General features: G+C 48.8%; 1 protein-coding gene across 5 annotated transcripts in view; it reads right to left on the bottom strand.

Moving 5' to 3' along the window:
• Window positions 1-27,406, bottom strand: part of GDPD2 (glycerophosphodiester phosphodiesterase domain containing 2) — a 423,676-nt gene that overhangs the window by 41,637 nt on the left and 354,633 nt on the right. For all 5 annotated transcript variants that reach the window (XM_085608385.1, XM_085608381.1, XM_085608386.1 and 2 more), the window contains exons 6-9: window positions 26,287-26,385; window positions 15,014-15,107; window positions 5,124-5,269; window positions 3,818-3,900 (exon numbers count right to left, since the gene is read on the bottom strand). In XM_085608385.1, coding sequence (XP_085464511.1) covers window positions 3,818-3,900; window positions 5,124-5,269; window positions 15,014-15,107; window positions 26,287-26,385 — 422 coding nt within the window. The remainder of the gene's footprint in view (window positions 1-3,817; window positions 3,901-5,123; window positions 5,270-15,013; window positions 15,108-26,286; window positions 26,386-27,406) is intronic.

Here is a 27,406-nt window from a genome sequence, read left to right as displayed (position 1 = left end):
AGGTCTGAACTGTATCAAGAGGGCATAACTGATGTACGACGCCGGAAGCATCAGTGAGGTGGCCAATCTATGTAAGGAAATCATCAATAGTTGTAGAAAATAACCAACCTTGTGTTTTGAAATGTCTGAAGGACCACTCAGCAGCACCACAAAGACCTCCTCAACTTTCTTCAATCAAGAATAGTGGAAACTGGAGAGGCTGTAGCCATCAGTGAACATACCCCAAAAAGAGGCAGCTTATCATCTCAAGGGTGCCTACTTATTTTCCTTTTGTCTGGCATCTCTTGCCCTTTGACTCAACTGAGTCTTTGATTATAAACATTACAGTTAACCCAAAGCGGCCCAAAGTCCTTAGAGTTCGCCCAACCGCACTCCCATAGAATATATAAAACCTAGTGCCTAGCGTGTAAACACAAAAAATGATTTGAGTCGTATCTTAGTTCAGAAGGTGCAAATAGCTTCTGGTTTACAATCTAGATCTCACATTTTTACTGTTCATTTTCCCAGCATGTCAATACAAGTCCAATTCTTAGTACTGGCTGTACACTGATATTACTGAGTGATACTCACAGTGTCATTCTATACAGAGTTTCTAACCCCTACCACATCCTACAGGAAGCCGCAACTCCTCACACTGCACCTGGAGAAGGAGTAAATTGATTATCCAACTGGGGGGCAACAGCATTATAATATCGGAGACCCTGAGCTCCCAGTGATAAACAAGTCCCCACACAAAAGCCAGTACCCAGGACTGTACAAGTAAATATTGAACAGAAAAATATCACAATATGAGAATACTGTGGACAATATATCTAGGACAAAATATAGAAAGGGGAGTGGAAATAGGTGAAGTATAGATTCAAGATTCCGAACTCTACATCTACGTACATTGAGAATATAGATATTGTCAAGGTACATATATGTGGAGTTAGGTATAGAAAATCTATACTTACCTTTCGGTATTTTGGTTTCGATACTCTGTCTTTGATATTCATGGGGCAAGCCACTAACCAGTGCCCATGAACTGACCCAACCCAAGAAAAGGCTCCACGGTGAATTCTTCTTTATTTTGTAGCACAAATACGCCCCCGATATTTACACTGATTACATATTTCCAGACTTTCTTCATCCACAAAATAGAGTAAATGTGTCTATTTTTGAGTTTTCAATTTGTAAATTGTATGTAATCTGTAAAAACTGATTTCAGAGTAGGTGCGGAAGGAAAACAATTTGGCACACCCTATAGTCAAAGACAAGATAAATCAATGTTTTGCTGAAAACACATTCGTTTCACAGACCTTTCAGGACGGTTGGCTTTGCTCTGTCATGATCTGTGCCCGAATGGTTGTCTTGACTGATCCTAAATAGGTTTTGGGCTGCTGTGTGAAGTTACCCCACAGAACTCCGGTATGGGGAGGTCTAAAAGGCTTCACAATAACCAAACAAACTCAACCCTCAGCATAAAAGTGCAGCCTCAAAGTTCAACCTCAAACGTTATTAAAGAAACACAGAAAGAGTGAGTTTATGACTGAATGAAGGGGAGCGTCTGGACTGGGTCCTCATTATAGTTAAAAGACCCGTGAACCCGAAATCTAAAACCCTCAAATCACTTCTCGGACCCCTTACCGCCTCCTTTATTAAAAATGATAAACACCTCTATTCTTCCCCTATGGTCAAAGATCGTAAACGCCTCTCTGAGACAAGGGTCCATACCGGACTGTCTTACAATACGGCAGGTCACACCTATACTAAAGAAATCAGACTCCCCACTGATCTCAACAACTACCGCCCTATATCCAACATTCCCACTTTGGCGAAATTGCTGGAAAAATGTGTTCAAATGCAACTATGCAACCACATTGTGAATTACAACCTCCTAGACAAACACCAATCCGCCTTCCGGCATCTCACCCACATAATGGACGACATACTAAAAATGCTAGACCACAACGAATCACAACGAATCATGCCTATTGGTACTTCTTGACTTATCCTCCGCTTTCGATACGGTTAAGCGTAACAACCTACTGTCCTTACTAGAACGAAGGATGGGCCTAACTGGCCCAGTGCTATAATGGTTCACCTCCTTCCATAAAAGAACACAAAGAATTAAGACGAAGCATTCACACTCTCAACCCTCCATGGTCACCATAGGGGTCCCACAGGGTTCAGCACTCTCTCCCATTCTTTTCAATCTACTCATGGAACCCATTGCAAATGCACTGAACTCTGCCAACATTCTATATCACCTATATGCGGTCGACAACTGTATATGAAAATCTCCCAACCAGAAGACTTCATCTCCCTCAACACTATTCCACAGAATACTCAAAGTTGGCTCACTGACAACCACCTCATGCTTAACACCAAAAAAACGGAATTCCTCCTTATCTCCCCACCCAATCACACACCCAAAATAGACCTGTGGTTGAAGCATCTAGCTTCCTTTGATTGTGCTCCCCACATCATTGACTCCGCGAAATCCTTGGAAGTCACCATAGACAAACACTTGAACATGCAGGTGCAAATCAATATTGCCACCAAGGGAGCCAATCATCAGATGAGCATACTAAGGAAACTTAAAGCCTTTCTCCCACCGAACGACTTAAAAATGGGGGTACAAGCCCTAGTGCTAATAAGATTGGACTCTGGAAGCACCTCTCTATGCGGTCTCCCCAAATTCAAGTTTGCCCCATTGAGGGCTTCACTTAACCCTGCAGCCAGACTGGTCTCAGGAACTAAAAGAAATAACCACATTTCTCCGACCTTGAAAGCTCTGAACTGGCTGCCCTACGAGGCAAGAATACACCTAAAGATGGCCTGCATGACCCACAAAGCCCTGCATAGCAATACCCCCAGCTACTTAGCACAAAAGCTAGAGCGTTCTGGAGGATGCAGGCAATTGCGAAATGCGAGCTCACTACTACTGAAACCACAATCCTTCCACAAAAAGAGAACTGGTTGCAGAACATTCTCAGGGTTCGCTCCGAAGATGTGGAACTCCCTACCTCCAGTGGTTCGCGGAACCTCTTCCCTTACCTCCTTCAAAAAAGTAAAACTGCTTCTAATGAACAAATTCACATCCTAAGACTAACTCTATGATGACTACCAGTCTCCTAAGCTACCCTTACACTACTGTCCACCTCTTTTGTACTGAATGACGAATATTGAGTGTATGTATACTACCTCAACCACCTAAGATGTAATAACCTGTGTATTGTAAAGCACTCTGATTCCCCGATTCCCTCGTGGATCATTCCGTAATACCTACTAGTCACCTATGCTACCCATATACTCCTATCTCCCTCTTTTGTATTGAATGGCGAATACCGAATCTATGTATACTACCTCAACCAGCTAACGCTCAACAACTGTATATTGTAAAGTACTCTGTACCTAATTGAGTGTACAACTGTATATGAAGCTGTGCTCGAAATATTATGCATGGATTAGACACCACTCTACTGCAGCTCGTAATGTCTTCATAAGCCTACTGTAACACTACCTCAACGCAAATGTCAATGAAAAACCTTTTCATGTCTCTGGGACTGGTTATTGCTTGCCTGCACTGAAGTTGACAATATATCATGAACATGTCCTGTATGAACAGATTGTTGAATAAATAATAAACAGAATTTGAGTTAAAAAAAGGCCTGCCTAATATGTAAGGACTGACAGTTTATAAAGGGTCGAGAAAGAGCACATTTCAATCCTCTTCACCCAAATGTGAAGGGGACGCGTTGTGTGCGACGAGTGCCGCCCTGCCGGATGTTCAATAGTCTGGAGTCACGGTCAGAGTCCCCATTTCACTGCTTACCTCACCATGACATCACTTTCGAACACAGACGCTCCACACTCAACGGTCTTCTGAAGGGACATCATCGTGTTCTCTGGTGCCACCTAGACAAAAAAAGGGATGGTGAGTGACACTGCTGGCCCACGTTAGGAGGGTCAGTCGCTTCATGCCGCACACATGTGCAGAGGAAACATCAGTGGTGTAGCGAGCAATGTGTTCCATGCATTGCTCTATCTTCACTCCAGACAGGCCTGAAGCAGGACTCAAGTCGATGAAGGATCTGTGAGGCTGAAACGTTTATGGCGGTGGGCCAACTGAGCATGGCCATTTCCATATCTACGTGAACACACTGACTGAACCTAATGGTGCCTCTAGTTACTGATACTGGACCAGTGAGTGCGACAAGGGACAGTGGCAGGAAATGAAGATAGGAATGATTAGGGGGAAAAGACACGTGGATAGATGGGGCGACGTACAGGTTGTTGGTCGAATGGAAAGCTGAAACTTAAGGAGGAAGGAGAAGAGGCAAAAGACTTCGATTTGAGTAAGATAAGGATAAGAAGAAAGGAGTGGTGCAGGGAAGGAAATGTGGTTGCCTTCACATAGTCTTCCCCTCAGACTCCATCACACATGGGTCGCCCTGTGGGTCTCTCTTCCACCATGCGGCTATTTTGAGGAGTTTTCTGGACCAACAGCATCTGGATTGATGTGCTAACAAGGCCACATTGAAAAGTACCAAATGAACTCAAGAACCATAAATATCCCACAATCTAAGATCACAAGCCCCGTAGAATGATACAAACACAAGCCAAGCGAGATAAGACTGAACTCCCGTAACCAAGTAAGAAGACACTAGCAGGTCTGCTATATCAGGGAAGAAGCGATTCTTGAACGAAGGGGATGCTTTTCTGACAGATGTTCCTCATGGCGAGGAGTGCCCCTCGGCTGGGGGATGTAAACATCCTATTGAGGCTACACAGGACAACCAATCATTACAGAATGAGAGGTCGCCATCAGAGGACAACCAAACACTACAGACGGGGAGGTCTCCATCAGAGGACAACCAATCACTACACACTGGGAGGTCTCCATCAGAGGACAACCAATCACTACAGACAGGGAGGTCTCCATCAGAGAAGGCAAGAGAAGCAGACACTCAACGTCCAGGCTGAATGCGCATTCTTACGTCAAAAGAACTGAGTGGAACAAGTCTTATCAGAGACCGAAGTCTCATCCAAGGGTTTTTCTCTAGGGTTTCCCAAACTGGCCCTTCCACTCCTGGCCGCTTGGTTGCCATTGGCAATATGCGGGGACTGGATTTACTCACCATTGGTGCCCCCCGGTGACCCATCAGGCGTGGTTTCTTCGGCAGCTGGTTGGGCTCCATGATGCAAGGGGACCGGAAGAGCAGCGGAACCAGGTACAAGGCGATCACCACACAGATGTAGACGAGCAGCATCAGTGCCTTGAGGCCTGAAGAAAAACAGACAACACTGGTGTGAAATGGCACAAAAAGAAGCGGAGGAGAAAAACAACACGGACGTCAGAGGACACAGAAACAGACAAATGAGAAACAGACAACACTGGTGTGAAGGGACACAGAAAGGGGCTGAGGAGAAAAACACAGACGTCAGAGGACAGAGAAAGGGACAAATGAGAAACACAACAGACGACACAGAAAGGGACAACACTGACATCAGAGGACACAGAAAGGGACAGGAGAAACAGACCTCTAACATCAGAAGACACAGAAGGGGGCTGGCACAATTATTACTCATCGCCTACCCACCTAGACTTCATGCTTCAAGACGCCCCCTCCTCCCCTGCTCCCTCCCAGGCACCTGAGATTTCCTACCACCCCTCCTGTGCTGCCCACTTCAGCTTGTTCCAGCATGCTCTGCGATTTCAATCTGGTATATTCTTCCCTCACCTCTGCTCATCCTCGACTTGGCAGCACCACCCCCGCATCCCACCTTTCTTCCTCTACTGCATCTCTCCTCAGCCTCCCGGGACTGGTCCTCCTAGGCCCAGCTCTTATGTCTTGCATCAGTTTGATTCCTTCCAGCCTGTTGCCCGGAGACTTAGACGGTGTTCACCACTTCCAAGATGGCGGCTGCTGTGTGTGCGCCCTGCTTCTCACCAGGATTTGAAGCTAGGGTGTGGGCAGGGCTTTAAGTGGAATGAAAAAACTGGAGGGCCTCTCATAGGGGCATGGCCGCTGTAATGAAGGGTGTGGTTTAAAACACTTAAGCTAAATATCTGTGCTTAGCATAGTGTGCCTCTCCACTGGGATGTCGCGGTTTCGGTCCATTCATCCAGATATATAACACAACAAGTAACATTACACCAACAACGAGCCAGGACTATTGGCTTTATCAATGGTTGTAAACTGCACAAGATAAATAAGCAACAACTATCACTTCGTTGCATATAATATTGAAAATGCTACACACTCTTGTGGGCGAGGTTGTGGCGTAAGGCTAGAGAAGTCGACCTTCGAGCTGAGAAAACAGGTTCGAGTCTGACGTTGGCTCAACATCCAGTGATTCAAAACATTAATATGTCCTTGTGTATTGCAAATGGTGCTCACGTAAAGCGCTCAAAGTTTCTGCTATATAAATCTGAAAAATAACTCTTTAAAGTTACAATAAAGGCAGTGACGGGTTGTACTATTGCAGAGTTAAGGGTTGCTTTTTTTCACCGAGGGTAAAAATTAAGAGCCCGATAGGAACCTGTCTCGGCACCTGCTTTTAAAAACTGCCGGTGCTGAGCACCAGCAGGACCCTGGCCACTTAAAGCCCAGGTGTGGGGCCAATAAATGTACTGAGAGTTGGCACAATTCCACCCCTAGAGCAGCCTGCGCTGTGTGCCACAGCCTGCCAGCGTTGCTTTAATGCACAGACTAGTTTGAGCCTCGTATGCAACATTCTGCACCCTCTGCGTCTCCATCCTACAGGGCTTTCAAACTTTCATCCTTCAGATGTTCAGTCTGGTCCTCCTCTGCACAGCTCATCTACCCCAGCTCTTCGCTGGACCTCCTTCCGGAGCACACGTTATCCCCTCTGGTAATCAATCAAGTGAATTTATATAGCACAGCCAATCACCCGAGAAGGTATCCAGGCGCTTGATTGGTAGTAGGACATCTCTTTTGGTCACTAACACCTTTCACTGTGCATTAATATATTACTCTACCGCATCAATATCCCCCATCCTTGTTCCTCCTCCCTCTCCAATAATCTCCTATTTTCATGCCCGATAAACTCCTCTTCTCATGCCCGATAATCACCTATTCCCATGCCCGATAATCTCCTCCTTATGCCCAATAATCACCTATTCCCATGCCCAATAATCACCTATTCCCATGCTCGATAATCACCTCTTCTCATGCCCGATAATCACCTCTTCTCATGCCCAATAATCACCTATTCTCATGTCCGATAATCACCCATTCCCATTCCTGATAATCACCTATTCTCATGCCCGATAATCGCCTATTCCCATGCCTGATAATCACCTATTCTCTTGCCCGATAATCACCTATTCTCTTGCCCGATAATCACCTATTCTCAGGCCCGATAATCACCTATTCTCATGCCCGATAATCACCTATTCTCATGCCCGATAATCACCTATTCTCATGCCCGATAATCACCTACTCTCATGCCCAATAATCACCTATTCTCATGCCCGATAATCACCTATTCTCATGCCCGATATCACCTATTCTCAGGCCCAATAATCACCTATTCTCATGCCCGATAATCACCTATTCTCATGCCCGATAATCACCTATTCCCATTGTGAGAAGGTGGTCTGATATATGCTGTCTACTAGTTCTAGTGGGCACCTTGCATCAATCCAAACAACCCCTTATGGTGAATGGTTAAATACAACTTTATATGAAAGCTATCCTAGTGGTAGCTATGGAGAGCAGCCTTCAGGCTAAGTCTTGAAGGAATGTAAAGCAGCTTGTTTTACCAGTCTATAATCTCTTGAATGATCAAATGAAAGGACAACCACACCAGGTATATATTTAAAATATATGTATTTAGGTTGACACACACCCCTCTAATCTCTTTATGAGACTGGAGTTCGAAGTACTTAAGTTACAAGATAGCAATCATTAGTAAAAGCACAAATACACATTTGGGCCCTAGGGGCGTACCAAACCATATACCAAAAAAGTTGTACAAGAACCACGACTGGAAAAGGCACTAGGCCTATTGCCACTAGAATCACTGGGACCCCAAGGAACCACCCAAGGTAGTGACACAGGGGACCCACGGGGACTGTATGCAGTGTGTAAACACAACCGCGGGTTCCTATTATCTTCTATGGGCAATGTCGCGGTTGGAAATTTAAAGATTAGGGACACTTCTAATCGAGTCTAGACCAAACCCTTTTGGACAGAAGTTCTAGGGCTAGCACCCACGGGAGCACCAGAGTACTCGAGTTACCTCACCCATGGAAGCCGGGTGCATAGGTGTCTTTTGGTGTCGGGTCGCGTCGTCTATTTCAATGGAAGCCTGCAAAGAACTGCTGCTGCCGTGAAGAGGAGAAGTGTCCGAAGAGATCCAAGCCTGGATCTAGGATGTAGGGAACCTGAAAGCAGAGGGGACAGAGTCTGGGTCACTAGCCAGTGACCGAGGGCAGGATGGACCAATGCCCACAGATGCCGGGTTCTTCAGGTGAGTTGATGGGTGTCTTGACTCTTCAGCCACGATGTCCAGGAGGCGTCTACGAAGTCCACGAGCCGGATTCGAGCTGTCCCACAAAGTCCGTCGAGTGCTGCAGTGTCGGCGACCAGAATGGACCCAACAAGCCTTGGCAGTGGCAAGTCACTGGAATTCAGAGAAAGGACTGCGGTGCAGACCAGCAAGGTCTGAGGGACTCACCCAGTGAGGGTAAATCAGGGCACGTCTGGAGTAACCAGGAAAGCCCAAGCAGCAGAGGAGTTGCCTTCATGGGGGCCTGCGAGCCAATGGGCTAGTGATCGCGAAGGAGCCTTGAGCGGTCGCACTTGAAGCTGGCCCATGGGTCACTCGTGGAGTGGGAGCCAACAATCTTTGGTGCAGGAGGTACTCAAGGCTATGGCTACTAGGAGCCCAAAGCACAACTTCGAGGAAGACCAGGAAGATAGTGTTGCTGCAAAAGATCATGGTGTCCAGTGGTCAAGGTTCCACGTCACCCACGATAGCCACGGGCCTCAGCTTTGCTGTGGACTCAGGGTAGCCTCGGGGAAGCCTGGAAATCCACCTCTGGGCATGCAGAGACTTTTGGCGTCCGGCAGGAGCTTCAGAATTGCAGACCGGTCAGTTGCTTCTTTGGTGCCTGCCAAGCAGGGGAGTCACTCCTTGACCCCAAGGGAGATTTCTTCAGTCTTCTAGTTAAAGTAGAACGTCGAAGGTCCAGGATCTATGTTGCAGAGTTTCGTCCAGGGTAATCTAAAGCCCTAGGGACTGGGTTCCTATACTTATAGTAAGTTTAGGGGATGGACTAACTCTAAGGCCACACCTATGGGTGGACCTGGGGTGAGTGCCCCTTTAACCGGTTTGAACTGGGCTATGCACAGGGACACCTTGTGTGCCCCATGCAGTGTCTCCAAAGCATTCTCTGAATACACCCACCCTGCCCCAATACACATCTGCCTGTCGGGGGAGGTGGTTACACCTCCCTGTGACAGGAAACCTATTGTCCAGGCCTCCCCTGCCAGAGTTTCCCTCAGTAACAACAGGAGTCCAGACCCGTGTCTGTGGCAGTGGCATCCATTTTGTGATGCCAGGGCTTTGGAAAGTTTTAACCGGGAAGACCAGTGTGAACATGTTTCTCCCTCTAGAAGGGTGGAATGCTACCCCTGCCGCCAGAACTGGCTGGGGGGGGGGTATTAGGGAGGGGGGGGGTAGTATTCCAAAGCATTTGACACCAAACACGACATGTTTTGACGCAGCCATTCCAAAGTTAGCATTTACCGCGCGGTTATAATGCACATAAGAGTATATGGTATAGCTGTATCACAGAACAGATCAGCCATAAGGAAGTATTTCCGAAAGCTGCAGAGGGGCTCAGCTCATGCCTGGGCACCCTCTCATATAAAACCAAGCACTCTGCCTTCAGGATTGTCAAGACCTGCCATAGGAGTGGCTTATAGGTTTATATGTGTCTGTATATAGGTGTGGATATAGGTAGCCTATACCACTGTGGCAAGCAAGCACACCCTTACCCAGGGTGCAGTAGCAGACCTGTGGTGCCATTTTGGAGTGCTTCCCAGGGGTTGCATAATATATGATGCAGCCCCTGGTAGTCCTCTGAGGTACCTATGCCCTAGGTACATAGTATACCATATACTAGGGGTTTATACGGCACTCCAGAATCCAATTAGATATGTACCTAATGTACATGCAAACCATTTTACAGAGAAAGCAGGATCCCAGTCCAACTAAGTCATAAACCAGCAAAACACCAGGCAAAAAGTGGGGGCAACCATCTAGTCAGATTAAACCTTCCTACACCCATGCCCGATAATCACCTATTCCCATGCCCGATAATCTCCTATTCCCATGCCCGATAATCACCTATTCCCATGCCCGATAATCCCCTATTCCCATGCCCGATAATCACCTATTCCCATGCCCAATAGTCACTTATTCTCATGCCCGATAATCACCTATTCTCCTGCCCCATAATCACCTATTCCCATGCCCAATAATCTCCTATTCTCATGCCCGATAATCACCTATTCCCATGCCGGTTAATCACCTATTCTCATGCCCGATAATCACTTTCTCATAACAATTTATGCTCTCCCTTCGCCAATCTCAATCTAGCCTCTCATCTTCTTTTCGATAAGATTTTCATTCTTGCAACGCTCTTTCGGACTGAGGGCCTGTGATACATTAGGCACTTCTAGAAGATATGCCCTAATTAGTCCCTAGCGCCTCGAAGTCACCTTGTGTGGAACAAGTGGGGGCACGAGACCCAGCTACCACTAGGCGGGATCCCAGAGTGCCATACCCTAGGGTTCCGATGGCAAGCTGGCCAGAGGTCCCATGCATCGCTGTGTCAAGTCCAAGGGTCTCCACATACCACGCACCCCAGTATAACCAAACAGAAGGAAGTGCCTCCACTTGGTACTCTAACAGACAAGACAGTGGCAACAACATCTCACATGCAGGCTACCAAAGACCCCAAATCAGTCCTTGGTGCTGCATGGCTCAGAAATGGACATGGGGTTAACATGGAGGGGGTGCAGGCTGTAGTGCTTGAGGTCCAACTCTTCGGATCCAGCACAGATGCACGCCACAGTGAGCCAAACACTTGTCTCACTGGAGTCGTCCACTCAACCCAAGGAAGGTAACATGGAACACTATCCTGAAGAGGAGAGTGAAACACCGGTGTCAAGAGACTTCAAGAGGTATAATGACTGCAAGGAAACACCATACGTTATAATGCACTTGTAATGTGGCAAATGGGATATCGGTCATGTTTGTGACGGAGTAACCCGTCCGCTGAACTCTAAACCAGGCCCTAAGCAGGGTAAGTCATTTTGAAACTTTACAAGGCATCTCCCTGCTTGAAAGACTTTGTGATGTAAGTAATTTAGTGACATCATCAGACAGACATTGTCAATTTTTAAGTAGATGTATAGATGTAGAACAATTAATTTCATAAGTTCTGGATGCATATCACTTTACATTGAAATGTTTGGGTTCAGAAGTGTTGTAAAGAGGAAGATGTGTGGTGTTTCTACCTCGCATCTTCACTTCCCATTCCAGTTGTGTTCTGGAGCCTTGAGTCTTCCCTGAGGAGGGCTCCAAGGGAGACGGCTGGTGTTGAGCACTCAAAGCAGAGATGGGGGAAGCGGCGGTAATAAAGTGCTGCCCTTTCCAGTACCTCCGCATTATTCCTAATTTGAAGCATTACAGAGAAGTAGAGAATACTTTCCCATCCTGCCTGAGGTCTTCAAGAAGCACTCTCTAAGGCCATTAAAAGGACTTGCATCTAAATCTCACCTTAGTCACTCAGGTAAGAAACCTTTGAAATTAATGTGGTCATTTCCAGGCTTCCACCCAATCGCCTGAGTTGAACCTGGCTGTCACCACCCAAATGTTTTTCTTCAAGCAAACATACATTTTAATGCCTTTCATCATCAATTGCATGAACCTATTATCCACCTATCAGTAGAGGCCAGTGGAAACAGACCTAAAATTTGGGATTGCCATTCTCACGATTAGAGTTCTGCCTCAAGGGATACTTGGAATTTAGTCCACTTCGCCACACATGGCAACATCTCAACCACGGCGAGTGAATGCACCATGCTACTATGCCTGATCATCCTCGGTTTATTTAAATCCCAGGATATTTCACCCCTTAGTACAAATTTCAGTTGATGAACCTCTACCTCACCCCATAAACTTGGCATCAGTATAACTTCTCAAACAGTCCAAAGAATTTAAAACTTGAGAACAGCATTCCTTGGGACCCATCTGTGGATATATTTGCAGCCTTAATCTTTCAGCTGACTTTAGAGTTGATGAGAATAACAAAGGGAGGTGGTGTGCGTCCATGCTAGTTTCACCTTTCTGTATTTCACACAACTTGGATAAGCCCCTGTTGCAATTTCCTCTGTGCCATAAGTTAGTGTAAATTAATCTTTAGTCAGTGAAGGATTTCCCCAGTCCAAATTTGAACACTGACTTTATTTACGAGCAATAATGTGATTGGCTGAGTGGTTTCGCACGGGCATGAGGTTGACCACAGTAACAAACACGACAATATGACAAAACAGTGCTCATGCTAATAATGCATGTTTATTACATCTTATATTTTAAGCCACTGAGTGGAGGTTTCTTTGAGGAGAGGAAGATATACGGTTCAGCAAGTCTGGGGGGGGGTCAAGATTCACATTTGTGCAACTGGATTTTGAGAGCTGTTTTGATGCAAGAAGGAAGGTGTAGATCTGGGATCAAGTGGAAGGGTGTTCTGATGCAGTGTGTGGAAAGGAGGGATGAGTGACAGTGAGAAGGAGTAAAGGGGGGGTGAAGGTTGGTATCAGTCCCTTACCCTAAAGAAATATCGCAGAGTGTAGTGATGGCACAACTCCTTGTAATGGTTCAATACTTTATTGAAACAAGATACACGAAACAGGTGAGCGCCAGGATACACCTCCACATCCACCACTGGCTAACCGCTACTACCTCGAATCCGAATGTCACTTACTTAGTGACATTCCATGCACGCACAGTCTCACCTTAAAGACACATCCACACAGACCAACATATCAACATCAAAGTAGGACACAACACAGAGGTCAACTGACCTTGTTGATGCAGCCTGTTCCCATTATCTGAGGTACCATGTGAGAATTTGCAGGTGCACGTGTAAAAGCAGCCCTATATGGGTGGGAGAAAGGTGAACCGTAGACGGAGTCTAAAGCCAAGACCGGGAGCTTGAACTGAGCACCACTGCGGGCAGCGGAACAAGTGATCCGATGTCAACAGGCAGCCAAGTTCACAACTTTCTCAAGGGAAGAGTTGACTATCACAGGAGTCAATTGGCTCATGACAAGTGTGTTTATGGGGGACATTCAAGTGTGGAGTGGGAGGAGGGAGTGAATGTCTTAGATGTTGAACACACTATCTGGTTGCAGAGGCTGTGTTGGTTATGAAAAAATGTAGGTGCATTTTTCCTCAGATATTACTCTTCAATTTCTGGCAAAAAGGAACAAGGGCATTGGGATGAAAGACTATATGAGCCAAGGAAGAGGAGTTGGAGAGCATGATAGTGGTGACACAGCTGGATATTTCAGTGTGGAACTGAGCGGTAAAAGAGAGGAAGAAAAGACATGACTTTGGTGTTGTCATCATAGAAGTGGTAAGAAATGTCTAAGGAGTAGCTCATATTCCCACGGACGAGGTGCAAATTGAAAAAGTGGTGAGCTTAAGACCATGTACTGTGGAAGTGGGAGTGTGGACAACCACTGCTCCGACCACCTTGTGACTGAGAAGGAATTTTCTGGATAGGAAGGAGAAAGGTGAAGTACAAGAGAAGCGAACGTCTTAAGTAGTTATAGTATCCAGCCATAAGCTTGAGAAGAATGAAACATAACTGACCAATGGTTGTGGTTCCCAGAGCTCCTATTGCTAGAGGCATGTGGGAGCAGTCTTCTCGGAGTATGGAGCACCACAGCTGCACTGGAGTGGGCCAAGCAGATTCTTAGTGCATAGATGGAGATTAAGGGCCTCCTTGAGCAGAAAAGGGACATCACAAACAAAATGGCAGATATCCTATCGCCCAACACTTAGTTCCTCCTCTTGATTTATAGTTTGGAGGATTGCTGCGTTTGCCAGCTCTGCTGTCCCACACACCGTCTGCAGCACAACCACGTGTGAGAAACTGGCGTTGTTTGGGCTATCCTATATAGGGCGGCCTCACCGACCCCACTCTCACTGGCTTTTCCAACTATACTACGTAATATTTGACTCTCTGTGAGTATCTCTCCCTGCCTACATCGGACTTGGCCAATCTTCTTTTTGGAAGTCCCTCAAATGTGGTATGCCAACTTCCGTACGCTCCCTGCCATTAACAGAAAATCAATCTCAAAAGCAACAACAGAAGATCAAACTTCAACTAGTTGCCCCTTTTCCAAACTATTGTAGCACACAGAGACACTACTTTTTCACCAGCTGGACTCCGGCCATCACCCCAAGATTCCTCAGATTCACTCTTTGCCAAAATGATGCACTTTGGTAAATCCACCCTTTCCAAATATTCTCTTTATAATTTAGAAACCAGGTCAATGCCCAGCAAAAAAGAGCTCAGCAGCCCCTGCTGGTCCCTTTCGAGTGACCACTTACAAACATAGACCAGTCAACCATGGAGAAGAGGGTCTCTTCTGACCTACGCATGTTCAGGCAGCAGTGGGGGGGATCAGGACATAAGTAAGCAAGGCTGCCAGTAACCCCCTCCATGCACCTACACACATGGAACAGTCAACCATGGAGTAGAGGGTCTCTTCTGACCTCCGCACGTTCAGGCAGCATTGTGGGTGGGATCAGGACATAGGTAATCAAGGCTGCCACAGACTGTCACACGAGAGAGCTCCATAACACAAGCAGCAAGCCAATCTAGGTGGCATCACTCCTTCCAGTTGCCTTTGTAAAGCTGCAAGACTCTGGAGTCGGAGCACAAAGAGCCTTTTAGGTGAGGCCATGGTTTTACCTTTGCTCTCACTGCGGAAGAAGCGGTCGGCAACAATCCAGGCCAGCAGAGTGACTCCCACCACGGCACCAATATGCAGAAATGGAGCAGTCGCCTAAAGATGCAGAAAAGGAGAAAAGGCACATTAACTCCGTTACAAATCAACCACTGACCTGCTTATGTAGAAGTTTGATAGGTTAGTTCAGATGGTATAGAAATAAGTACCACACATCACACCAAGATTCGGTGTCTTCATTCAGTATCGTCTCTCATTCCACCTGACACGCCACCCAAATGACAGGAGAGCTGAAACAGGAGCCAAAGGCAAGACCCATGGACACGGGGAACAAACAGCAACACAACGAATACTCAACTTGTTCTCATGTGGCATGCGAGACCACAGTCCTGAGGCCCTTAGTGATTAGATTACCCATATTGCACTTGCGGGTCCCTCATGGGACACTGGGAGGAGGGCTCAGTGACGGAAGCAATTGAACTGAACCATTGTATCTTGTGCATCCACTGCTGAGGAAAGGCGGACTTGATGTTGACCAACTCGCTGTCGGCCAATCTACAACCTTCCTATTGCATTGGTAACAGTGAAGAGCACAAAGAGTACACATATGTGTAAAAGAAAGGCTCTTCCAAGAGGCACCCAGTCGAGGTTTAGACTGGGCCATGAGGTTCCGATTTTACCCAGCGGTCCATGGATAGGGACTGTTCACTGTTAGACCCATCAGCAGCTTTGACACAGATGACCACTGGATGCTGTTACTGCCCATGAGAGTTATTGGGGGATAAAGTGAATTGGTTCTCCTCGGTCCTATGAGTGAGTGTGTGGTGCACCCACTAAGGGTGCAAGAGATGGGATCATCAGAGTACCAATGAAAGGCGGTTGCTGTGCATCAGCTTTTGTCGCAGATTGTTCCCTGTCAGACTGCCTGGCAGCTGAATAAAGCATGTAGGGCCATCTGCATGAACACATTTCCTATAGACACAGAATGGGTGAAACCCTTTGATGCATCTGGCCCATAAAGCTCTGTGCAGATGCTGGCGAGACGATGACTGTGGGCTCCAAGTCTAGACTCAGATTACAGTGTGCCAAGCGTCCCGATTCATGGGTGGGGATCGTACCTACAGTCATGAAGCCATTTCAATATGTAGGGGCGCTCAACGGTTAGGGCTACTCCTCCGTGTGACCTCATACTAATATGTCTGAAACAAATGTGGACAGTAAATTTACAACAGTAAACTTACAGTACCTCTTCCCCACTACAGCACCCCCACCGCTGTATGGAGTAAATTGTCTGCGCTCTAACTTTGGTTTTCAACCCTCCCAAACCCGCCTTAAACAGTTCAGAGGCAGAATACAAATAGTCATTATTTTGCATATATATGTTAATATTTCAACATTATGCAATCCTGAACTATGGACAAGTTCTTCCCGTAGTATTTATAGTGAAGCATAAGTTGTCTGTTACGACTCGCAGGGTGCGACATGGATCCGGGGTTAGTAAATTCAATAGATTGGCCACAAAGGTGACCGGTAGAGGTATTTGGACTTTACCTGCCCGTTGAGCTCAGGAGTCCCATCTTTCATTGGGTGGACATTCCGGAGTACGACTCCCAGGGCGCGTAATAACCCATACCTTGGCATGCGGGGCCTTCCCAGAGTTGCATGTTCCGCAGCCCGAAGGAAGGATCGTTGTCCAAGGCTTCTCAATCCCAAATCACATCACCACAAACATGTGGTGGACACAGGAACCCAGTACTTACACAGTTCGGAACATGTGTTAGTACCCTGTCTATTCCATCATGGCCACATTATCAATTCATAAATCATTCATTAACTTGGATTTCTGGGTCAGGTGTGCAAACCCATTGCTGTCAATTACACTATTAATAAGTCAGACACCTAACATGTCAGTTAAGAAATAATTTAGGATGGGAGAGTCACTCAGCCTGTTAGAACTTGTGCAGGATTGTTCTTACTCTGTATTGAATGAGGCTGCATTGGTGGTTTTATGAGCGGAACACAGACTCTTTCTGCAGAACGGAAAAAGGGGCGGGATCAATGGCTTGGGGTCCAATGGGAGCCCGGGTAATACGAGGACCCACCCAAAGGTTCATGTGTCTGTCAAGAGACACATGGACCAATGGTAAGGAGGCTGTACATTGGTTCATCATGTAAAAAGTCAGTTGTCAACGGAAAGTATTCTTGGTACACGGCAAATGTATTAAGACAGACAGAATCCGTTATACTTTGGAATTAGCAACGTTACATAAAGATCTCCCGCAGAGGCTCATGGTTCAAGCTGCATAAACGTGACAACTGACAATAAGAAGCAACAAAAAGCGAGTAGTAATGCAGTGCCAGGGTGAGGTGCAAGCCTGGGCCGCCGCACTGCATGACGGGATAGCAGTAACGCTGCTGCATTTCCTGCTGACGGTAATGCATTCTCCACCAGTGGTTTATTTACCCACTGCGGTACCCTGGTCATCCTGGCTGCACCAGATCTCAGCACTGCAATTCTGCTGGCAACCCCCTGTAGTATCGCGAGAGGCGGTGGGGCAGCCCACGTCTCTCGCAACGACAGGGGAAGCGTTGCTAGTAGTCACCCCCCTAAAAGAGTACTTTGTAAGGTGGGCTCGACGGAGGTCGAGACCACGTGAGTGTGCAAATATAAGGCCCAGGGCGCTGGGCGTGGTTATGTTCGTGGCTAACCACCAACGCCACGCCTGTGTGTCTGAGTGGTCCTTTACGCAGCTGGCCTAGTTGCCCACAATATTACACTGGCGACTAGGTGGTGTCAGCAAGCTGCTGTCCTACCTCCGACCCGCCGTAGTGCCCGCCGCTGCCACGCACTTTCGTCGACTAGGTCCCCGCCTGAATCTGCGGCCTCACAGCAGCCTTGCTGGACCGTCGGTGCTCGCCTGGAGCACGTTGTGAGCGGAAGCGCTGGAGCGCGTGTGCCGATGCACTCGCGGCCTCTCTGCTGCCCCCTCTGGCCGTCTGAAGACATCGCACCCGTTACAGCCTTCCCCCAGCAAAAACCAGTGGGTGGCCCTGCCCCGGGAGTCGCGCGCTGCAGGCGCCCAGGAAGAGCCCTCTTCCACGCATCTCTGGGCACCAACCAGCACTGTTTATCCACAGGAGTGACTGCCAGAACATTCAAGGGAGCCCACCCCTCAAAGTGCAACTGCTAATATTGTGCCCCACGGTGCTCTGCTGCCTCACATCAGAGTCACACCCCCTCACTGGCACAGGAACTAATAAAAGCCACAAGTACATGACCCCCGGCTGTGGGACGGTCCTAGCTGCCTGTGGTGCGCACGCCATATCAAGGTCCCAGCCACCGCCTCCTGCTTGTCAGCCACCAGTTGAGGCACCACCGCGTGGCATCTCACCAACTTCTTCTCCTGCTGTCGACGCTCCGTAGACGGCGCTGCATAGCCTCCCTGCGCCCCGGTAGTCGTCCGCAGCGGGGCCACCATGACCACCGTCCCGCCTCTGGAGCCTTTCGCCATGACTGGTCCGCCGCCGTCCCAAGCTGCACGATGGAAAGAGTGGGTGGAGCGGCTGGAGACGTTCTTCGAAGCTGCGGAGATAAAAGAGCGACGACAGCGGTCCATGCTCCTTCACCTGGGTGGCGCGGACATTCATAAAATCGCTTAGACTGTCCATGAGGCCGGGCCCCCGAAGACCTATGCCACGTTGCGCGATGCCATCGCTGCGCATTTCGAGCCGTATGCCAACCCAGACTATGAGTGGTTCCTCCTCCGTCAGGCGAAGCAGCTCCCGGAAGAATCTGTTGACGTATTCTACGCTCGCCTCAAAGAGTTAGCAAGCACGTTCACCCTGCCTGATGAAGACGATGAGGTGCGGGCACAGTTCATTAAAGGGTGTGCGTCCTCAAAACTGCGCGAGCGCATTCTCGAAGAGCATAACATGGCAATGAAGGACATACTGACCCTAGGACGCTCCAAAGAATTGTCCAAGGCCAGGGCGGCCCATATGGAACTCAAGGCTGTGGTAGCCATCAAAGAAGAACCGGTCTGCGCTATTCAGCCCAATCCACGAGGCCGGCGGCAGAGGCCCAGAAAGCCCTCAGACTAAGGGCCCGGACAGAATCCCAGAGTCCGCCTCTGCGGATGGTGCGGAGGCCCGCTCCCACACGACGGCGCTTGCCCAGCTCAAGGGAAGACATGCAGCGCATGTGGAAAAGTCAATCACTTCTCCAAAGTCTGTCGCTCAAAGCCTTCACGGCGGTCGCAAGGCCCAACTCGTCCAGTACGTGCACTGGAGCCTATCCCAGGAGACTCCTCGAGCGGGGACATAGACGACGATGAAGCCGCCACTGTACACGTGGTGCACATGCTACATGCCCTCTCGGCATCACCGCAACCAACACCCATGTGCACTGTCAATGTGCAGGGACATCCAGTGACGACACTCATCGACACGGGCGCCACGATCAACCTCATGGCCATCTGTGCCTACAGACTACTGCCCAATCCGCCTGCGCTCCCCAGCACCAACGTCCAAGTGTACGCTTTTGGGACACACAACCCCCTCCGAATGTGCGGAGTATTCCAAGCTGAGATCTCGCACAACGACATCCGTCAGTCGGCCAAAATCTACGTTTCCAGAGAAGGGTCAGGATTTTTACTCGGCAGTCGCACTGCCCAAGAGCTACGCCTTATCCACTTTGCCTTCGCGGTACAAGCACATGATCTGGACACGTTAATATCGTAATTCGCACCCCTCTTCGACGGGATCGGGTGCCTCAAGGGCCCAGCAGTTCATCTGCACATCGACAAGTCGGTAGCCCCCGTGGCTCTCAGACACAGGAGGATTGCCTTCCACCTCCGCCCGAAAGTGGAGTCGGAACGCCGCATGCTGGAAGCGGCTGGAATCATTGAACGGGTGAGAGGTCCCACCCCGTGGGTGTCCCCCATCGTGGTCGCGAAGAAACCGAAGCAGCCAGACGCTGTCCGCATATGCATCGACATGTGGATTCCGAACCTCGCCATCAAACGAGAACGCCACCTGACACCCACGGTTGAGGACATCATAGGCAAGCTCGTGGGGTCAAAGTGGTTCTCGAAGATGAACCTCCGGTCGGGGTATCATCAGATCCCGCTCCACCCGGACTCGCGTCCGATCACGACTTTCTCCACCCACGCCGGCCTGTGGCGCTACAAACGCCTTAACTTCGGAATCTCCAGCGCAGCCGAAGTGTTCCAAAATATCATCAAAACTGTCCTGCAGGGGCTGGAAGGGGTGCTCAATGTGAGCGACAACATCTTGGTCCACGCCCCCTCTCTAGGAGAACACATCCTCTGCCTCAACGCAGTGTTCACACGCCTGAGAGACTGCGGCCTAACACTCCACAGGGAAAAATGCGAGTTCTTACGCCGGGACATAAGTTTCTTCGGATATCGCTTTTCAGACAGAGGCATCGGGCCTGATCCCGCCAAAGTGAAGGACGTCCAAGAAGCGCCGGCCCCTACATCAGTGACTGGAGTCTGCAGCTTTCTGGGCATGGTCACATATTGTGGCCGGTTCATCAAGAACCTATCGGATCTGACAGGCCCACTGTGAGAACTCACAAAGACCACCGCCCACTGGACCTGGGGCCCAGCACAAGAGCAAGCGTTCCAGCAGACCAAGGCCGCTTTGTCTGCCGACACAACCCTTGTATACTTTGACCCGCACCATGACTCGCAACTGGTGGTAGACGCCAGCCCCACCGGTCTTGGTGCCGTCTTAGCACAATGCCAGAGTTGCGGAGACTGGGCACCAGTTGCCTATGCAAGCAGGACTCTAACACCTACCGAACAGCGTTACTCGCAAATTGAAAGAGAGGCCATAGCCATTCTATGGGGGTGCCGCCATTTCCACATTTATCTGTACGGCCATCCGTTCACGGTCATTACCGACCACAAGCCACTGGTTCCGCTGTTCCAAGGCTCGTCGTCCCGGCCCCCGCCACGGATTAAGAAGTGGATACTGCAGCTACAGGAGTTCCAGCTGAAGGTAGAATACCGCCCGGCACACGGAACCCTGCCGACTTCCTGTCGCGGCATGCCCGGCCAGTCACCCCTCCAGAAGCTGAGGAAGCAGCCGCCACAGAAGATTATGTGCGGATGATTGTTGAGCGGTCCCGACTCCTCCCGATGTCACTGCAAGAAGTCATAGCAGCCACTCAAGACGACGACTGCCTCCAAATGGCAATACTAGCAGTTGGCTCCGGAGACTGGCAGCCTCTACAAAATCCGTCGCCCATGCGAACGGTAGCAGCCCAAGCTACGCTAAAATCACTACACCAAGTCCGTCAAGAGTTGTCGGTATCAGCAGAGGGATGTCTCCTGCGTGGCCCGTGCCTGGTTCTACCTGCAAGCCTCACCAGACAAGCGGCGCTCCTCGCCCACGGAGCACATCAAGGGATCGTCAAGTCCAAGAACCGGCTTCGGAGCAAAGTGTGGTATCCCGGCCTGGACCACCAAATAGAATCACTCGTACAACACTGCCCTGCATGCCTCGCCACGAGTCTCCCAAGCAGACCAGCACCGGTGATCACCGAGGCAACCCCGAGCTGCCCATGGGACAGAGTCAGCGCGGATTTCAGCAGTCTTCCAGGAGGGCGACATGCTGGTGATTGTTGATGACATTTCTAGGTATCCGGAAGTAGAGTTCATCTCCTCCACATCCGCGGCAGAAGTAATCCCTAAACTGGAAAAGGTGAAATCCACTCATGGACTGTTTGGAGAACTCAGGACTGACAATGGGCCACCGTTTCCCAGCATGGAAATCTCAGAGTACCTAGCGTCCCACCGAATAAAGCACCGGAAAATTACGCCTAGGTGGCCCCAGGCCAATGGCGAAGTAGAGCGGCTGATGCGAACGCTGAACAAGACCATCCAGATCGCGCTGTCAGAAGGACTCAACCTAGAACGAGCTGTGTATCAATTTCTCCGGAATACCGGCTCACCCCCCCCCCCAACTGTACCACGGGAATATCCCTGAGCCGCCTTTGTTTTGGCCGAACAGTCACCGACACCATTCCCCATCACTCCTCATGGGAAGAAGCCGCGAATCCTCCAAACCAGCCAGACCTCAGGCGTCAACAAACCAACAAAGCGGCATCTCAGAAGAGACGTGCCATGGAAAGCCCGATCGCTGTGGGCGGCCAGGTCCTTGTGCAAGATCGACACCCCGGAGGAAAGTTCCTGACACCGTTCGAACGACATCCATGGACTATCATTGCCATCAAAGGCACCATGATGACCGCCCAGCGGGGTTCCGAGACCGTTAGGCGCAATGTGTCGTTCTTTAAAAAAGTCCCACCCGCAGAAGAATGCGACCCCGCGGAAAACCCCGATCAGGTCGAGACGCCCCAAAGTAGACCTGCAACTCAGAGAAACAGAAGGACCGAACGTGGGCAATCAGGCCCCACGGACTGCTCTACCAACCTGCCATTTTCGCCGCCATCAGCCCAGGAGTCTGAAGGGGATCAAAGTTTGACTTCCACCTGTGACCCAGTTGGCCAGTCTCCAGACTCGCAGCTACGGAACAGTCAAGGGAGGTACCACCTCCGGCACTGCCCCAAGCCATCCCAGAGGTACAAGGACTATGTAACCAGTGGCTAGTCTGCGATCGGATGTCGGGTCGCAGCCAGGGTGAGCAGTCGCCGCAAGCTCCCAAGTAAGACTGTTTCATGATGTTATAACTCGACCGGCAGCCAACGGTCAGGACTGAAAGTTTATGTTCATGTTGTTTATTGTGTTCTTTTCAATTTGCCAATGTAGTATCGCGAGAGGCGGTGGGGCAGCCCACGTCTCTCGCAACGACAGGGGAAGCGTTGCTAGTAGTCACCCCCCTAAGAGAGTACTTTGTAAGGTGGGCTCGACGGAGGTCGAGACCACGTGAGTGTGCAAATAAAAGGCGCTGGGCGTGGTTATTTTCGTGGCTAACCACCAACGCCACACCTGTGTGTGAGTGGTCCTTTACGCAGCTGGCCTAGTTGCCCACAATATTACACCCCCCCATCACCGACAGTGGTACTACCCAAAAACTAGGCAAATTATTAAGAAAAGCGTGAGCCTTAGATAGTGTTGCTATGGGTATATGGTTCACGTGTTAAGCTGTCATTTTTATTTTATCTTTACGAGTTTAGACAAAATACTTATACTAATATGTCTAAAAAGATGTGTCTATAAGAGTATGGACCACGGCAAATTTGACGGTACAAAGATTCCGGAAACCTCGATGGGGGATGTGACGTGGGAGGCTGGCGGTGGTGGATGGAAATGCTGCCTGACTTTACAAATAATTAGAGCACGAGACTGGTGCACCTAGAAGGTGTCATCATTACCGGTTCTGGCTTGCTTTCAAAACAATTGGAAATAAAAATAAAATTCAATTTGGATGATTTAAAACCGTTAACACTGTACATATCACTGCAAATGACTTTATATCTACGTAATAAAAATGAGTACCACTTTGAGTTAAAGGGAAACGAGGGATAAAATACTACCAAAGACTTTAATTTACCTAGAATTAAAAAGCACAGGGGTTTTGTAATTAGCAGGAAGTGGGTGCTGCTACAAGTGGCAGGCATTGCCTTTTGTCGGCATACGCCCCCTCACTGCACAATCCCGTCTCTTGTGCCGATAGGCAGAAGGGTACCTAAACTAGAGGCCAATAAATATTTTCTCACACAGACACAACCACACACGACAAATGGCATTTCAGCTTTGTCTTCCTGCACAACTCAAGCCAGTGTGGTACTAGGGGCAGAACGTTAAATGCCTCAAACAGTGACCAATCAGAAGTTCAGAAACATGGACTAGGTGCTCGCGAGGTTCACTCGTCACAACATCCTGAAATGGTGATGGAACTCTAGTCAGCCGAAATATAAACCCCATAGGATATAATGAAATATATAGTTCAGCGGACAGGATCACTGTCACCATTGTGACAGAGTAAGCCACCGGCCGAACTAAGGATCCCCAAAATAAGCCGCCAGCTGAAATAAGTCACCCCCTGAAATATGAAGCAGGCTCTTTGTCTCCATATCGGAGGCACACATTGTCTAAAGTTTTAGAACCTCGGCCAACCACACTTATGTTGACACTTGCCCAGGCCTGATCTCCATGTCTGTGGCACACGGGTTCTCACATTCTAGAACCATGCGTAGTCCCGGATCATGGGCAATCACACCAACGTTGAGGCTGGCCCTGGCCTGGTTCCCATGTTGGTGGTACCCACATTCTCAAGTCTTAGAACCATAAATACGCCTGGACAACGGCCAACCACGCCAACGTTGAGTCTTAATGTGTGAGAGGCTTCTCATTATGAATTTCACAGGGAGGTTTTGAACTAAATGCATGTTGACCCTCTAACATTCTTTTTTTTTTTTTTTTTTTTTTTTTTTTTTTAAAGTTTTTATTGAACAATAATTCGATTACAAGCACGGGCCTACAACCACCAGGGCCGGCCGCTAAGTACAGAATGAAATATACATTTATCAACGCTGCAGTCGGTTCCCGGGGGTCGGCCCCGTAGTGAGTCCGGATAGTTCTAGAGGCACAGGAGACTTAGATCAAACAAACACAAAAAACTAAAAGAAAAACAAAAGGCGAGGCATAAAGACAAACGGCGCAGGTCAGGCTTCCTCCGGGGAACTCCAGGTCAGACCATTAAGCAGCACACGAAAGGAAGGAGTACCGGGAGGCTGGGGACGGGGGGGGGGGGGCAAGGGAACTGAACGTCCATATGTAGTCATTCCAAAAGGTGCCCGGAACCGTCAAGGGTCAGGGGGACATGGCGATATCGGTGTCCACCAGGGGGGGCGTACAGATACCCCCGCGATAAGCATTCCATTGCCCCCAGATTCTGCCCCATGCCCCCGGCTTACCACGGGCAACATACACAGTCTTCTCCCTGAACATACACCAGTCCATATTCTCCTTCCATACTGACACGGTGGGCGGCCGCTGGGCACCCCAAAGCTGACCCTCTAACATTCTTGAAGGACACAATAAATAGTTTTCAAGATGACATGTCTCAAAGACCTTAACATACGTAACTAAATCCAGGTTTAGCTGGCAGTTCATAAGGATTTAGCTAGAGACAGGAAGGAGAGGACATACTTCGAGACTCCTTCAAGAGGAGTGGCATTAAGTACCTGCACATGGCAGCCAATGCAGCAGCAAACGCTGCCTAATAATTCCATGATCGCTAACAACTTAACGAACGTTTTCAATCAATCAGGATTTGTAAAGCGCGGCTGCTTCACACATAAGGGTCTCGAGGAGCTGTGGGGATCATGCTGCGTGTGTCTACTGGTTGAACATCCAGGTCTCGAGGTCCTTTCTGACCTGCTGGAGCGATGGTGAGGCTCTGAGGTGCAAACGAATGGGACAAACACACGAGCAGCACAAGTATCTTGATTCACACATCACTCTCTTGTTCTGTCAGTAAACGACTCCCCTCTCTGGCCAAGCCACGAGCCCTTCGATAAAGAGGCCATGCCGGCAGGACAGGGGCAGGGCTACCTACCCTTGAGGGGTCCTTACATGCCAGCAAGACAGGGCTACCTAAGCTTGAGGGATGTTTGCATGCCGGCAAGACAGGGCTACCTATGATTGAGGGATGCCTACATGCCAGCAGGACAGGGCTACCTATGCTTGAGGGATGCTTACATGCCGGCAGGACAGGGCTACCTATGCTTGAGGGATGCTTACATGCCGACAGGGCTACCTATGCTTGAGGGATGCTTACATGCTGGCAAGACAGGGCTACCTATGCTCGAGGGATGCTTACATGCCGGCAGGACAGGGCTACCTATGCTTGAGGGATGCTTACATGCCGGCAGGACAGGGCTATCTATGCTTGAGGGATGCTTACATGCCGGCAGGACAGGGCTATCTATGCTTGAGGGATGCTTACATGCCGGCAGGACAGGGCTACCTATGCTTGAGGGATGCTTACATGCCGGCAGGACAGGGCTATCTATGCTTGAGGGATGCTTACATGCCGGCAGGACAGGGCTACCTATGCTTGAGGGATGCTTACATGCCGGCAGGACAGGGCTACCTATGCTCGAGGGATGCTTACATGCCGGCAGGGCTAGCTATGCTCGAGGGATGCTTACATGCCGGCAGGATAGGGGCAGGGCTACCTACGCTTGAGGGGCGCTTACGTGCCGGCAGGACAGGGGCAGGGCTACCTACCCTTGAGGGGGGCAGGACAGGGCCAGTGCTACCTAAGCTCGAGGGGACTTTACCTGGAGGGAGATGTAGAGAGACATCCACTCTTCGTGCCATTTAAGGTCCAATCCAACCAAGCCAGCGATGATAATAGCAGCTGTGAGGGCCAAGAGTATCTGAAGAGGAACCAAAAGAGGAAGTTATCAGAGGCACGAACGTCAAGTGGACCTAAACAGGGATGAAAAGAGGCAATATTTGGAGATATAAGGGGCAAGAGGAACCATGCAGAGATAGGAGCAGAGATACTGGAACAATTTTCAGTGTGGGAGTGCTGCCGTCAATGTTATTATATCAAACTCAGATTCTGAAAACTTCAAACATCTCACACAGAACAAGTGTTGAAAATAAGCCACATCAATTCAGCAGAAGAGTGGTAAGGGAATAGTATGAAGTTTGTGTTGAATTGTGGAGCACGCTGTCCCACATAAATTGCTAAAGCATAGTGTGATCGCACACTCATTTACAGACTGCACATTTCAATTGACGTGACCACTGAAGATGCAGATACAGTTTTACTGCTAAAACTATACGGCGCACAAGCAATGTGTGGAAATAGGGTATCAGCAAATATTTGCAATTTGCTCCTCACCAAATAAACGTTTGGTATTTGTTTTGATCCTATTATATAATCTTTGATTTTGTCACACTTAAGAATTATAAAAAAAAAGTGCTTCATTTGTGCATTTCTATCTGCTTATTTATTCTGAAATATGTGTACAGTTAATGTACATGTATTTAAAGTTTGTGGTAGAAAAGGGGACATGGTACAGCCTTTTATTCCATGCAAGCACGAATGTCTCATAGTTCACTTTACTTTATTTCTCTGACTGCAAAGTGAGAGGATTTTGCAAACACCAATCTCCATGTTTCAAGAATAAGCAGCAATTTGTCAGAAGACTGTCCTGGCCTTTGACCTCTGCATTTGAACCACAGAAGACGCGAGTAGATTTACTCGAAATATGAAGTCATCTTTAATCCTCATTCACCTTCGGCACTCAAGCATGGATATTTTGGGGTTCAGCAGCACCCCCCACACCTATACTTCTGGGATCTACTGATAGGAGAGTCAAGAGACATCAAAATAGGAAATATTCAAGGATGTGAGGGTCAAAAGGAGCCATGAAAGGCAATATTTAG

Source organism: Triturus cristatus, chromosome 5_2 (genome assembly GCF_964204655.1).
Source record: "Triturus cristatus chromosome 5_2, aTriCri1.1, whole genome shotgun sequence".
NCBI classification, from domain to species: domain Eukaryota; kingdom Metazoa; phylum Chordata; class Amphibia; order Caudata; family Salamandridae; genus Triturus; species Triturus cristatus.
The sequence above is the reverse complement of the archived record's forward strand: the minus strand, read 5'-3'. Positions and strand labels throughout refer to the sequence as shown.